Source organism: Panulirus ornatus, chromosome 2, assembly GCF_036320965.1.
Source record: "Panulirus ornatus isolate Po-2019 chromosome 2, ASM3632096v1, whole genome shotgun sequence".
NCBI classification, from domain to species: Eukaryota; Metazoa; Arthropoda; class Malacostraca; order Decapoda; family Palinuridae; genus Panulirus; species Panulirus ornatus.
The window spans coordinates 66,733,269-66,745,744 of NC_092225.1; the positions used below are offsets into that span (position 1 = coordinate 66,733,269).

Consider the following 12,476-nt stretch of genomic DNA (forward strand, 5'->3'; position numbering starts at 1 on the left):
ACTGTTGTGCAGCAGTAAAAAAAAAAAGAGAGAGAAAGGATCATATCGAGGTCATTACGTGTTACGAGAGAGGGTGGACCTAATTTTATACAAGTGATAAGCCCTGGGTGTGGTTGGGTGGGGTGGGGTGTTTGTGTGTGTGTGTGTGTGTGTGTGTGTGTGTGTGTGTGTGTAGCTATCGTAGGAAGCCATGGAGGGTATATATACCGAGGGAGGGGCGGCCGGCGATGCTGTCCGATGGACCGCCACTCACCACCTCGACCCTCGTCTACTTCTCTCCTGTGGTGAGTCACGATCCCCGCTGCTGCCCAGCAGGACCCACCTGCTGGCTCCGGAACCCACCCATCTCTTGACCAGGGGTCTAGTGGTGAGTTACATACCCGGGACCCACCTACTGGCCCCGGGACCCACCTGCTGGCTCCAGTGTTCCACCTACTTGGCCCAGGGGACATCTACCTGCTGGCCCGGGTTTTGTAGAGAATTACGTCCCTCCTTACATTACATGCCTCGAGCTAAGGCTCTCTTGCTTCTAATCTCTCCTGTTAGACTGGACTCACAAAACTCTGATCACGCTATACAATTCGGTGACTTCCAAAATTTTCGACGTCACAAACTTTGAATTTGATGTGTATTATAGATAGTTAGAAGAAAGGTCTTAAGCTAAATGACTGGTTGTTTTCCACGGATATTGATTTGAAGCTTACACCTCCCCAAAATGTTATGTTAGTCTACCATCTTAATCACCCATGAAATCTAAATCTTGTTTTCTCTAGTATTTTCTCATGGCTCAGTGTGTTTACGAATTATCTTACACTAAGCCCATGGTGTAAATGGTCAACTATTGTTTGATGGTGTTTTAAGAATATACTTCTACCTCAGTATTATATAATGCTAGAATATATCATTATTCAAGATTTATCTATTAGACTCCAAAGACTGCAAATATATTTCCCTCATTTGATTATATCTGTATTACTCGTTGGTTTTCTTATAGATTATTATTTTTCCAGTCTTCTGTACTCAGATCTATATATATATATATATATATATATATATATATATATATATATATATATATATATATATATATATATATATATATATATATATATATATATATGTATATATATTTTAATCGCCAAGAGCAAATGCAGAACTTGTACCTCATCCTGTACTTAAAACGTGATCATGTGATCACACACACACTGCATGTAACTACAGTTCCTCAAACAGGTATAGCGACTTTGTTCACTTCCATCCTATGTTCGTTCGTTTCATACCTGATAATTTCATCTCCACTGGCAGGTGTGAGCTGACGTCATGTCGCTGTTGGAGAGACCCGCATTACCGACGGCCAGGATGGCCAACGCTTCCTACTTCGCCCACAACGCGCTATTCCCGTAAGCATTATTTCCGTTTCCCTCACACCAAACATAAGTGCTAAGAAAATGTTCAGTACAAAACGCCCCATCATTTACTGCCACTGCCAGAGGCTGTACACTGATCTATACATAAGGAATCAATGACTCGACCCGCGAAGACTTTCGTAACTTACTTTCAACACAATTTTACTCGAGAATTATATGCTCAGGGGAAACTGTCAGGTACTTGCTATACCGCTAGAGGATTGTCGTATACAGACATGTCATCCCTTCAGAATATTGACACAAACCAACACGCTGTCGGAAAACTATCGTACAGCAATGTAGGTGGAAGATAATTTGTCAGAGAAATCCCGTATATAAGAACTATAACTGAGAATTATCACTGACCGCTATTATAGCATTACTGGCGTACATTGGTAGCAGACACATCAAGGTTAGTGGTGATAATAGACACACAGCCAAGGTTATAACTGACATCCCTGGACAGAATTCTGAGGATATTCATCTTTTCATACACATTATATCACTTTATTTCATTTCACCAATTCACGTAATTACAATATCCGTAACACTAATGATTATAATCTGTGGTCATTTTCCATTCCATTTGTCGCGTTTAATTTTTCACAGTAGACGTATCCCTAACGGAGTGTGACAACACCACCATTACCACCACAATAACTAGCCCCAACATGATCACAGTTACCACCATTATCACCACCACTATCATCAGCACCAACACCACCATCATCACCACTGCCAACACTACCACAGTTCCAAGAGACATCACCAACACTGCCATCTAGTACCTGCCACTTACACCATCACCAATACCACTACTGTCAAGCCCCACTTACACCACTACCTTCGCCCACCTACTGTCAGTACCACAGTACTCTCCAACCTTCCACTCACACACCAGTACCACTACCGCCCAGTAAGTACCCTTCGCCAACACCATTGCCTCCACCACCGTCCCGTAAGCATGGGGCTTCAGTAGGTGGTCGGTACTGCAGATCGAGCGATGATGTGGTGGCAGCCGGCCGCTATGATGTGAAGATGTTGGGCTGGAACACCCCGCCTGAGTACATGGAATACGTGCATCCCTTCTGGAAGACCTTCGAGGCACCAAACCCATTCCTCCATTACATGCTCGGCGTCTTTTACATCATCTTCATGTTCGGCTCCCTCGTTGGCAACGGTGTTGTCATCTGGGTCTTTATGAGGTCAGTAACTTATTGATTTTCACGTCACAGGTCAGTGGTTGACCTGGTATACAACTTGGAGGCGGGAGGCTTTCACAGGTCTTCGGTCTTCGGGTCACGGGTTTGATCTGGTACAGTCGAAGGAAGAACGGGAGGTTTCACCAGGTCATCAGGTAATTGATACATAGCACGGGACATAGTATGACAGTATGGACGAATGGATTAGGTGGAGATACATGATTGGGTAACCAAGATCATCTGAGTAGTCACGAAGGATCACTGTGACCTGGAATATGTTGGGAGATCGACCATGTTACTTCAAGACATTTCATATCACTATAGTCACTCTACCATGTTACGTCTTAAGACCAGAAAATAAGAGTTAGTCAAGGTAAGTCTGTGGGACACACTATAACTATATGTATATATGCTTTGACCTTGCGACCCAGAGACTACTCAACAGCGTCCAGGATTCAGCCATGTCCACAGGGTAAGACCACAGATCATAGCGTGTGGTCATATGTCTTTATTTAATAGTGTAGATGCCGGACAGCTGGTGGGTGGATGTTATGTGTCTTCGGTGTAGACGCTGCATCTTGGGCATGAGAAGTCCTGTGTTATGTTGACATAGTATTTGTAAAATGAAAGAAATTGATGGTGTTCCACAATGCAGACGTGAAAGCATGACTCGCATTTGTCTAGAGAATATTGTTTCGGACAGGGACAAGTGTGTCGGATGAATGGAATTTAGAATTGGGACGGCGACCAAGAGTTTAGTGTCTGTTAGGTCGTTTTGGCGTAAAAATGTTCTGTTATTGTGGTGTTTGCTGGGGATGGGGAATCTGTGGGTACTGGTGGCTGAAGTGTGGGGTGAGGCTGGAATGAACTTTTCATTTTTGCTTGAAGGTTAATTGGTGGTTATGAAGAGGCATGAATGGGAGGATGTCATTGCTGTTATATATATATATATATATATATATATATATATATATATATATATATATATATATATATATATATATATATATATATATATATATATATATATATATATATATATATATATATATATATATATATATATATATATATATATATATATATATGGCCTGATATATGTCCGTGTCCGTGGGTCAGCTCCAAGCGCCTACGGACGCCTTCCAACATGTTCGTCATCAACCTGGCCGTCATGGACTTCATCATGATGGCCAAGACGCCAGTCTTTATCGTCAACTCCTTCAACGAGGGACCCATCTGGGGTAAGCTGGGCTGTGACATCTTCGGTATCATGGGAGCCTACTCGGGAGTAGCAGCCTCTATGAGCAACGCAGCCATTGCCTACGACCGGTACAGGTATGTGAAGTCTTGACAGCACCTGGAGCACAAGGGAGTACGTGGGAGTACACTGAAGTAATTAAGAGTCATAGGAGTGCACGGAGGAACGCGGGTACCTGGGAGTACATGGGGAAGCCAGGTAACATTAGGCCCGATGGTCTTTGACGAGGCTAGATAACCTCGTTGTGGACCATCAGGTCTTCTCTTATCTGGCTTTCTCATATACTCCTAGGTATTCGTTCCTTCTCCTACCATTTCTAACCATTAATAACCCAGGTAAACAGGACGCGATTCCCCTTTTACTAACAGTCCTAACCATTAACTACCAAACTGGAGTACGGGGCAATGTCTCCAGTTACTTCTTTTTTTTACTGAATATCGATGACAGTAAAGCCAGTTCAGATATAATCACATCTCTTTTTTAGTGGTTGTAACTGTCAGCTAGAAAAACACTGTTCAAGAGAGACATGTTCATACACTTTAGTGGTATCTGTGTATACCACTAACGCACCATCTGATGTCTTCTGTTGGATCTTTCTTTACATGTTCACCTATCGAGTCACTTGCAGTGCAGAGAGAGAGAGAGAGAGAGAGAGAGAGAGAGAGAGAGAGAGAGAGAGAGAGAGAGAGAGAGAGAGAGAGAGAGAGAGAGAGAGAGAGAGGTGTTCCATTGAGCAGTTGTAACCGGTGTGTTCTTCCTCCCCGCGGCTACAGGACTATCGTGAAGCCGTTCGAAGCCAAGATGTCAGGCTTCACAGCCTTCCTGATAGTTGTGGGCATCTCGTTCTACGCCCTGCCCTGGACCCTCCTGCCCTACTTCCAGCTCTGGGGTAGATTTGTTCCAGGTAAGGGAGAGAGAGAGAGAGAGAGAGAGAGAGAGAGAGAGAGAGAGAGAGAGAGAGAGAGAGAGAGAGAGAGAGAGAGAGAGAGAGAGAGAGAGAGAGAGAGTCGTCAATATTATGTATTATAGTCTCATATAGAATGGACTCTACCTTTTTGAGCAACCATTCTTCCTATCTGAACTTCACCGATAGTTGTAACGGCTTCCCGTGCGACCTTCTATGTCCTTACGAACCCCTACAACCTTACAGATAACATGGTCTCCTCCAAATGTACCGCTATACTGAGCCCCAGCGATCCCTATCTCCTAAAGTGACCCGTTCTAACACTACCGCTCCCAACATGACCCACTCTATCCCTGCCAACTAACATACCCTCTCCTATCCCTATCCCTTAACATGATCTGGTTTAACACCACCACCTAAGACGACCTTTTCTCTCCCTACCACCTGACATGACCTATTCTAACATTACCCTCTAATGTAAACCTTACTAACCCTATTACCTACAAGGCCCCTTCTATCCCTCACTCTTGACATGATCAGCTCGAACGCTACCTTCTAACACGACTCACTGTATCCCTAGTATCTAACAGGACCTCCTCCATTCCTACCCATAACATAGACCCATCTAACCCTGCCATCTTCCAAACTCCCTGTTTTTCCTTACCCCCTTAACATGGCCCAGTCTAACACGACCTGTCCTTCCACACGCTGAACGTGGATGTCGTAGAGGGCTTCCTGACGACCTGTTCATTCGACTACCTGACGGAGGACGAGAACACTCGAACCTTCGTGGCAGCCATCTTCTTCTTTGCCTTCATTGTGCCGTGTGTCCTCATCATGTACTTCTACAGCCAGATATACGGCCACGTCAGAGCCCACGAAAAAGCTATGAGGGCCCAGGTGAGCAGTACACTGGGCACACAGTCTGTGAGGGCTCAGGCTAGCAGTATATGGAGTACACAAAGGCTAAGAGGACTCAGGTGAGTAGTACAAGGAATACTCAAAGGCTATGAGGGGCCAGATGGCAGTGCACGGGGTGTGCACAGGCTATGTGGATGCAAGTGAGCAATACACAACAGACAGGGGTGGGAGGAACACACCTGCTACACCTGGGGGCTACGATGGCCCATGTGATTGGCACAAGGGGTACACACTGCCTACACCTGAACACAAGCCATTATAAGAGACACACACCTACAAGATAACGCCAAGATAAACATGAGTAGAAATATATACATCATTTACAAACATAGGAGAGAGACATTATGGTTCACATTACGTTTTCAGTGTATTATCTTTTAATCATCTTTATCATGTTGTTCTTATTACGCCCTTTATTTTCATCTCCTGTTTCTCCTCTTCATTGTGTTGTCCGGCTTACTCCTTTATTATGTTGTCCTGCTTCCTTTCTTTACTATGTTGTCCTGTTTCTACTTATCGTGTTGGCTTGCTTTTTTTACTACGATATCCTGCGTACACTCATTAGTATGTTTCCCTGCGTCCGCTCTTTACTATGTTGTTCCCAATTCTCCTCTTTATAATGTCTTGCTTCTACTCTTTACTGTGTTGTCCTGTTTGCATTCTTGATAATGTGTCTTCCTCCACATTAGTGTTGTCCCATCACTCCTCTTCATCATGTTCTACGTCTCATCTTTACTGAGTTGTTCCTCGTCTATTTCTTACAGTATTTTTCACCATTGATTTTACTTTGTTGACCTTCTCCTCTTTACTGTGATCAGGCCTTATCCCTGCTGACCCTGTCCTCCCTCCTTAGCCCTTGGTCCCAGCCCTGCTGATTCTCAGTCCATCCCTCCGGCCCTGGCCCTGATAATCCTTCGTCCTTCCCTTTGGCCCTGGCCATGCTGACCAGCCACCCACCACACCCCCAGGCCAAGAAGATGAACGTGGAGAACCTAAGGAGCGTGGGCAGTAAGGAGGACCAGGAGAAGTCGGCCGAGGGACGTATCGCCAAGGTGTGTATGGGTCTCTACTTCCTCTTCGTGATCTCCTGGCTGCCGTACGCTGTCGTCGCTCTCATCGCCGCCTTCGGTAACAGGTGAGGGAGAGAGAGGGAGAGATTATCATAAGTGGAGGCGAACGAAAACAAAAGACAAAGAGATAACCTCAGTGGAACACATGCTTGATGTTTCCTCTTAATACCATATTGTTTCGTATTAGTACATTTATATATATAACTGAACGCCTTGCGGTTGGCAATCAACCACTTTCAAGATAGGAATCGAATTCTTGCTCCATCTGTTGCACAGAGATCTGTAAAACACCCAAATATCAGGTTCTAGACGAAGTGTCAAGTGACGCTCTCTCTCTGTGTGCCTCATCACTCAGTAACTTTCCTCAGTAAACACAGCAAGGGAACTTATCCAACTAAGGCCATCGTAAGTGGCAATCATATCGCAAAGTTTTAGACTTTTTTTTTGTGGAGAGACCCTCTCATCATGTGCAAGTTATAATTATCATGATATTCATGACTTGATTATGAAGAAAAAAGCATAAAATCATATGACACGGCTCTGGTGGTAGACTCAGGAAACTCCAGAAACCGGTGTTTGAGTCTGGGAGCGAGTGTGAAAGGAGGAAGTTGAGTTAATGTCAATAAAAGTAAAGTTATGAAGTGCAGCGACGGTGCGAGACAGGACGGGTTGAGTATGAGAGTGAAGAGGGAGAACCTGGAGGAAGTGGAGTGCTTTAGGTACCTGGGAGTGGAAATGGCAACAGATGGAGCCATGGAAGCTGAAGAGAGTCACAGGGTGAGAGAGAAGGCAAAGTTCTTGGGTTCAGTGAAGAGTGTGTGGAGGGGTCATTGTCTGTTCGGGCAGACGTGAGTATATTTGAAAATATTGTAGTCCCGAAGGTGCTGTGTGGGTGCAGTTCTTGGGCACCGAAAGCAAAAGCACGAAAGAGGGTGGATGTGCTGGAAATGAGATGCCTAAGGACAATCAGTGGTGTGAAGAGGATTGATATAGTAAGGAATGGCAGTGCAAGAGCTAGATGTGGCTGTGATTGCGATTCTGTTGTGAAAGCTGATCAAAATGTGCAGAAACAGTGCGGACATATAGAGATGTTGAATGAAGAAAGACTTACAAAGAAGGTTTACTTGGCAGAAGCGGAAGGAGAAAGAGCAAGACGAAAATTGAAGAGGTGGAAGGATGGTATGAAGATGCCTTGAGGTGTACATGAGATAGAACAAACAATGTGGTATATGAGGGGCGACACACTGCCAGTGGGTTGAACCAGAGATTATGGAGCGGGCAAGGAAATCACTGGACCGGCCAGTGGGACTTGTGCTCTGGTTTCGGTGCATTACACAGTCTATAATAGACATGACAGCTAGTTAAGGAATAAAGAAAATGATGCCGTTCTTTCGGCTGTTTCTGGTGCTATCTCCTTGAAGTGGGAAACGGAGAACAAGGACGAAAAAAAAATATCCTTAACCAAATTTCATTTAATCATTGTTGTCATTATAACTGTGTATACATGGTATCATAAAGCGCACCTGTTATCTCATATGTTATCAATTTATCATCTTGATCGTGTAAACATGTCATCATGAAGTGAGCCTATTATGACATTAATCTTAATTAATCATTTTATCACCATTCCCGTGTACACATACTATAATGATGTTCATCTGTTATTCATAACACTCGTAAGTTGACAAGTTATCACCCTCTCCGTGGACACATGTCAACAAGTTTTCATGAATAACAAGATGGTCGTTTGTGTTCACAGGGACGTCCTGACGCCACTGGTCTCCATGATTCCCGCCCTTACCTGCAAAACTGTTGCCTGCATCGACCCCTGGGTCTATGCCATCAACCATCCAAGATACAGGTACGACACCCAGCCAGTTTAGATACAGTTAAAATCTTGCAGATACAGTTAAGGCACCCTAAATACTGGATGGACCCTCACACATACTATTAAAATTTACAGATGGAGGTAAGGATCTCAAAATACAGTAAGGAGACCCAGACACAGAGAGAACCCTATATGATACATATCCTCAACCCAAGATACCAGTCGGTCCCTCTAGCATTAGTACGACCTCTAGAGATAGACGTGATCCCTCTCCCACCATCACATGGAAAGGGGGTGGGTGTATGGGGAGAGTAAGAGAATTCAATAAATCTAGCCCTGCAACTTAGTACCAGTGAGAGAAAGTGATACCAGCAATCATACCACAGAGCATGTTAGATGGATAGTAAATCTAGCCTAGTAACATAGCTCTACTGAGACAAACTAAGCCTATCCATTCTGGGACGAAGGTTGTGAGATGGACAGTAAGTCTTGTCACGTAGCGTAGCTTTCTTGGTACATTACAAGACCAGTAATTCAGGTACGGAGTGCGTGAGATGGTCCCAGGCATCACCTGTTTGCCACCAGTATCAGTATATGTATATCATTATCAAGCTGACGATGAACAAAGATAGTGAGAATAGTAAGTCATTTCATTGAGAGACTCGAAATAACCATGTTCTTCTCCTTCAGGCTGGAGCTGCAGAAGCGCATGCCTTGGTTCTGTATCCACGAGGAAAAGCCCTCAGAGACGGCCTCCCAATCCAGCAACGCTGTGGAGAGGGCCTAGTGGACCCTGGAACTCCCGCAGAAGAGCAGACCTGACTGACCCGAACGTCTGATTACAGAAAAGTCTTGAGACCCTTGCAGAAAAACCATCCAGACTATCCCGACCTTCCAGCGAAGGACACCGCCCAGATCCTACATCATCCTCGAGGGGAGGGACCCGTCCATAACATCCCGACCTTCCAGCCAGGTTGAAGGCCTAAGTCCTGGAACATCCTCTGATGAACCAACCTGACTGTGCTCCCCTTCCAGGAGAATCTGATTAATATGTTCAATTTCTCTACCCGGTGCCATCGTCTTAATCTCTTTCTTGTATAATATCAGTTGCCACAGAAATGTTGTTTCTACCTATATCAGTATTTTCGTTTACTATTTGCAGTTTCCATTCATGTATGAGGTGATGCTGGATCTACATCTGTTCCATAACGTGTAATCCAAGTTAAAGATGGAAGAACTTAGGTTAGAGAAGACATTTGAAAACATAGATTCAGTTTGATACTTTCCAATGGTTTATGATCTCTCAACACCAGTATGGGTTATAATATCAAATTGTCACTCTAACTCGTAGAAACTTTGCCAACTGTTCCACTATCGCTTTACAAATTTGGCTCGTTACATGACGACTGAATGGCATATGAGGTTGTTGACAGAGTCGCTGTCGGTCGCCATGGAAACCTTATCATCCGTCCTCACCTTTCGATACAATCGACTGGTTTTCGAACGCTAGAAGTATACGTGTTCTTGGGTACTCTGAGGGTCAGGGTGTTTGGCTGGCGACTTCCAAGCAGGAGGTCCTTCATTGTAGTGTTTCACACATCCTGCTCCTGAGGTAGAACGGCCCCGCCCTGCCCCGCCCGCCCCCTCCTCACGCAAAATGATGTGCGTATATATGTGTGTGTACGTGAATGTTGAGAGAGAGAGAGAGAGAGAGAGAGAGAGAGAGAGAGAGAGAGAGAGAGAGAGAGAGAGAGAGAGAGAGAGAGAGAGAGAGAGAGAGAGAGAGAGAGAGAGAGAGAGAGAGAGAGAGAGAGTACATGTACAAGTACCTAGGATGATATTTTGTCAATAGGTAGGGCTGACGTCAATGGGTGTCCTGCTATTGATAATTTAAACCGCTTTACTCTGCCGCCACGCACATTGTGTACTTGTCAACCCTGGGTTCATTTGGAACTGTTCTCATCCATCTGTTTAGGTTTCATTTAAAGGTTTTCATGCTTCGTACATGTAGGTTTCTTACTTCACTTGGTAATTCATTAGGCTGTCTTCCCATCTGCCTCGCTAGGTCACTCGTATATCCATGTCTCCTGATGGAGGAAATATACTGGCTCTCCTTTTTTTTTTTTTCTTTTCTTCTTCTTCTTTCTTTTTTATTTCTTTTTCTTAACAATTAGGAGCAACCTCTAGTTTGAGAGAGATGCGTTTGACCTGACCCACGCGGGGTCAAGGGCATCTTCACCAAAATACGACTTCTGACCTTAATCATCAGTGTCAGGTCAAAGGCCAGTAGTATTGAAGGTGAAATGTAGATGAAGGCATAGCGAAGATGGCCTTTGACCTGACCCACAAGGGTGTCGAGGATGTAGCAAAGATGCTTTTGCCTAGGGTGAAACTAACTCAGATTTACTGAGTAAAGGTACAATTTCTTTCCGAGGGTGAGGTGATTTTTAAGTTTACCGAGAGTGTAATGAAAACACGTTTGTTGGTGTCTCCCACCACAGTGAACGTAATGGTGAATGCTAGTACGGAGGGAGACATCATGTGTCTGGCCAGTTTATCTACTATTTGCTGAGTATATTCCCAGCGAAATATTGCAGATCTTTGCAGATCTCAATCATTCTGTTTCACCCTTACTGACTCCCTTTTCGTTCAAGTACATTTTCTTTGATGTGGAGAGAGAGAGAGAGAGAGAGAGAGAGAGAGAGAGAGAGAGAGAGAGAGAGAGAGAGAGAGAGAGAGAGAGAGAGAGAGAGAGAGAGAGAGAGAGAGAGAGAGAGAGAGAGAGAGAGAGAGAGAGAGAGAGAGAGAGAGAGAGAGAGAGAGAGAGACATTGTTGCTTGAAATCTTAACTATCTGCAAATTAAGTATTGGTATAGTAAAGGTAACATACCTATCTGTGTATGTCAGGACAGATAAGAGGAAGACTGATCATGATGATGATGAAATGATGATGATGATTATGATAATGATGATGATGATGAAAATGATGATGATGATGATGATGATGATGATGATAATGATGATGATGATGATGATGATGAAAATGATGATGATGATGATAATGATGATGATGATGATGATGATGATGATAATGATGATGATGATAATGATGATGATGATGATGATGATGATGATGATGATGATGATGATAATGATGATAATGATGATGATGATAATGATGATAATGATGATGACGATGATGAAGAATACTCACCCTTGTGATCCTGGGATGATAGGGGACCCGCTGGACACCCTCAAGTGACCAATTATTTCGTGTTGCCCTTACCTGGTGCTCCTACCAGGTTCTGCTACCCTGCCTGGTGCTCATGCCAGCTCTGTTATCCTGCCTGGTGCTCACGCCAGCTCTGTTATCCTGCCCGGTACTTGTGCTGTTGGTGCTCCGATGCAGTATAGCACTTTCTGTCCCTCCAGTTCACTGCCCTCACCCTTAGAAATAAAGACCCAGCATGCAAAACGTCATTCTTCTATCATTTCCCTAAGAGAGGAGGTATCTGTGCTCTCAGGTGTGTTAATGCTAAGCTTTTGAATGAAGAAGGTAATTAATGAAAGCTGTGGTCACAGATGAAACAGATGACACAGACATGACGAAGAAGACACAGATCATTCTGAGTCTGCTGCATAGAACAATGCTATATCTATATAACTTTTGATGTTAGCTGAGATGGCATGCGCAACTGACTGCCCCAATTTACGTTATGTGGTTGTGATGCGTCAACTAAGAGAGATAATACTCTCAACCCAGCAATGCTACCACTTGTCAGAGCAGCTATTGTAGAAGTCAAGCAAGCAGCAACCTACCAGATACCGATTTCCAAGGCCAATGTGCCAGCCAGGTTCTGCAGTACTCTAGCCACAATTTGGGTCCT

At 44.1% G+C, this 12,476-nt stretch overlaps 1 protein-coding gene across 2 annotated transcripts; it reads left to right on the forward strand.

Annotated features, from left to right (window-relative positions):
* The first annotated feature begins 216 nt into the window (after positions 1 to 216).
* Positions 217 to 12,069, forward strand: LOC139756881 (opsin, ultraviolet-sensitive-like). Of its 2 annotated transcripts, none has more exons than XM_071676748.1 (9): positions 217 to 284; positions 1,306 to 1,400; positions 2,402 to 2,611; positions 3,728 to 3,943; positions 4,640 to 4,770; positions 5,498 to 5,670; positions 6,660 to 6,826; positions 8,521 to 8,622; positions 9,280 to 12,069. In XM_071676748.1, the coding sequence occupies exons 2-9, from the start codon at positions 1,321 to 1,323 to the stop codon at positions 9,374 to 9,376; spliced, it is 1,176 nt and encodes a 391-aa protein (XP_071532849.1). In that variant the 5' UTR covers positions 217 to 284; positions 1,306 to 1,320; the 3' UTR covers positions 9,377 to 12,069. The 2 variants fall into 2 exon arrangements, with proteins under 2 accessions (XP_071532849.1, XP_071532860.1); XM_071676759.1 differs by having other exon boundaries at positions 239 to 367.
* Positions 12,070 to 12,476: the final 407 nt, after the last annotated feature.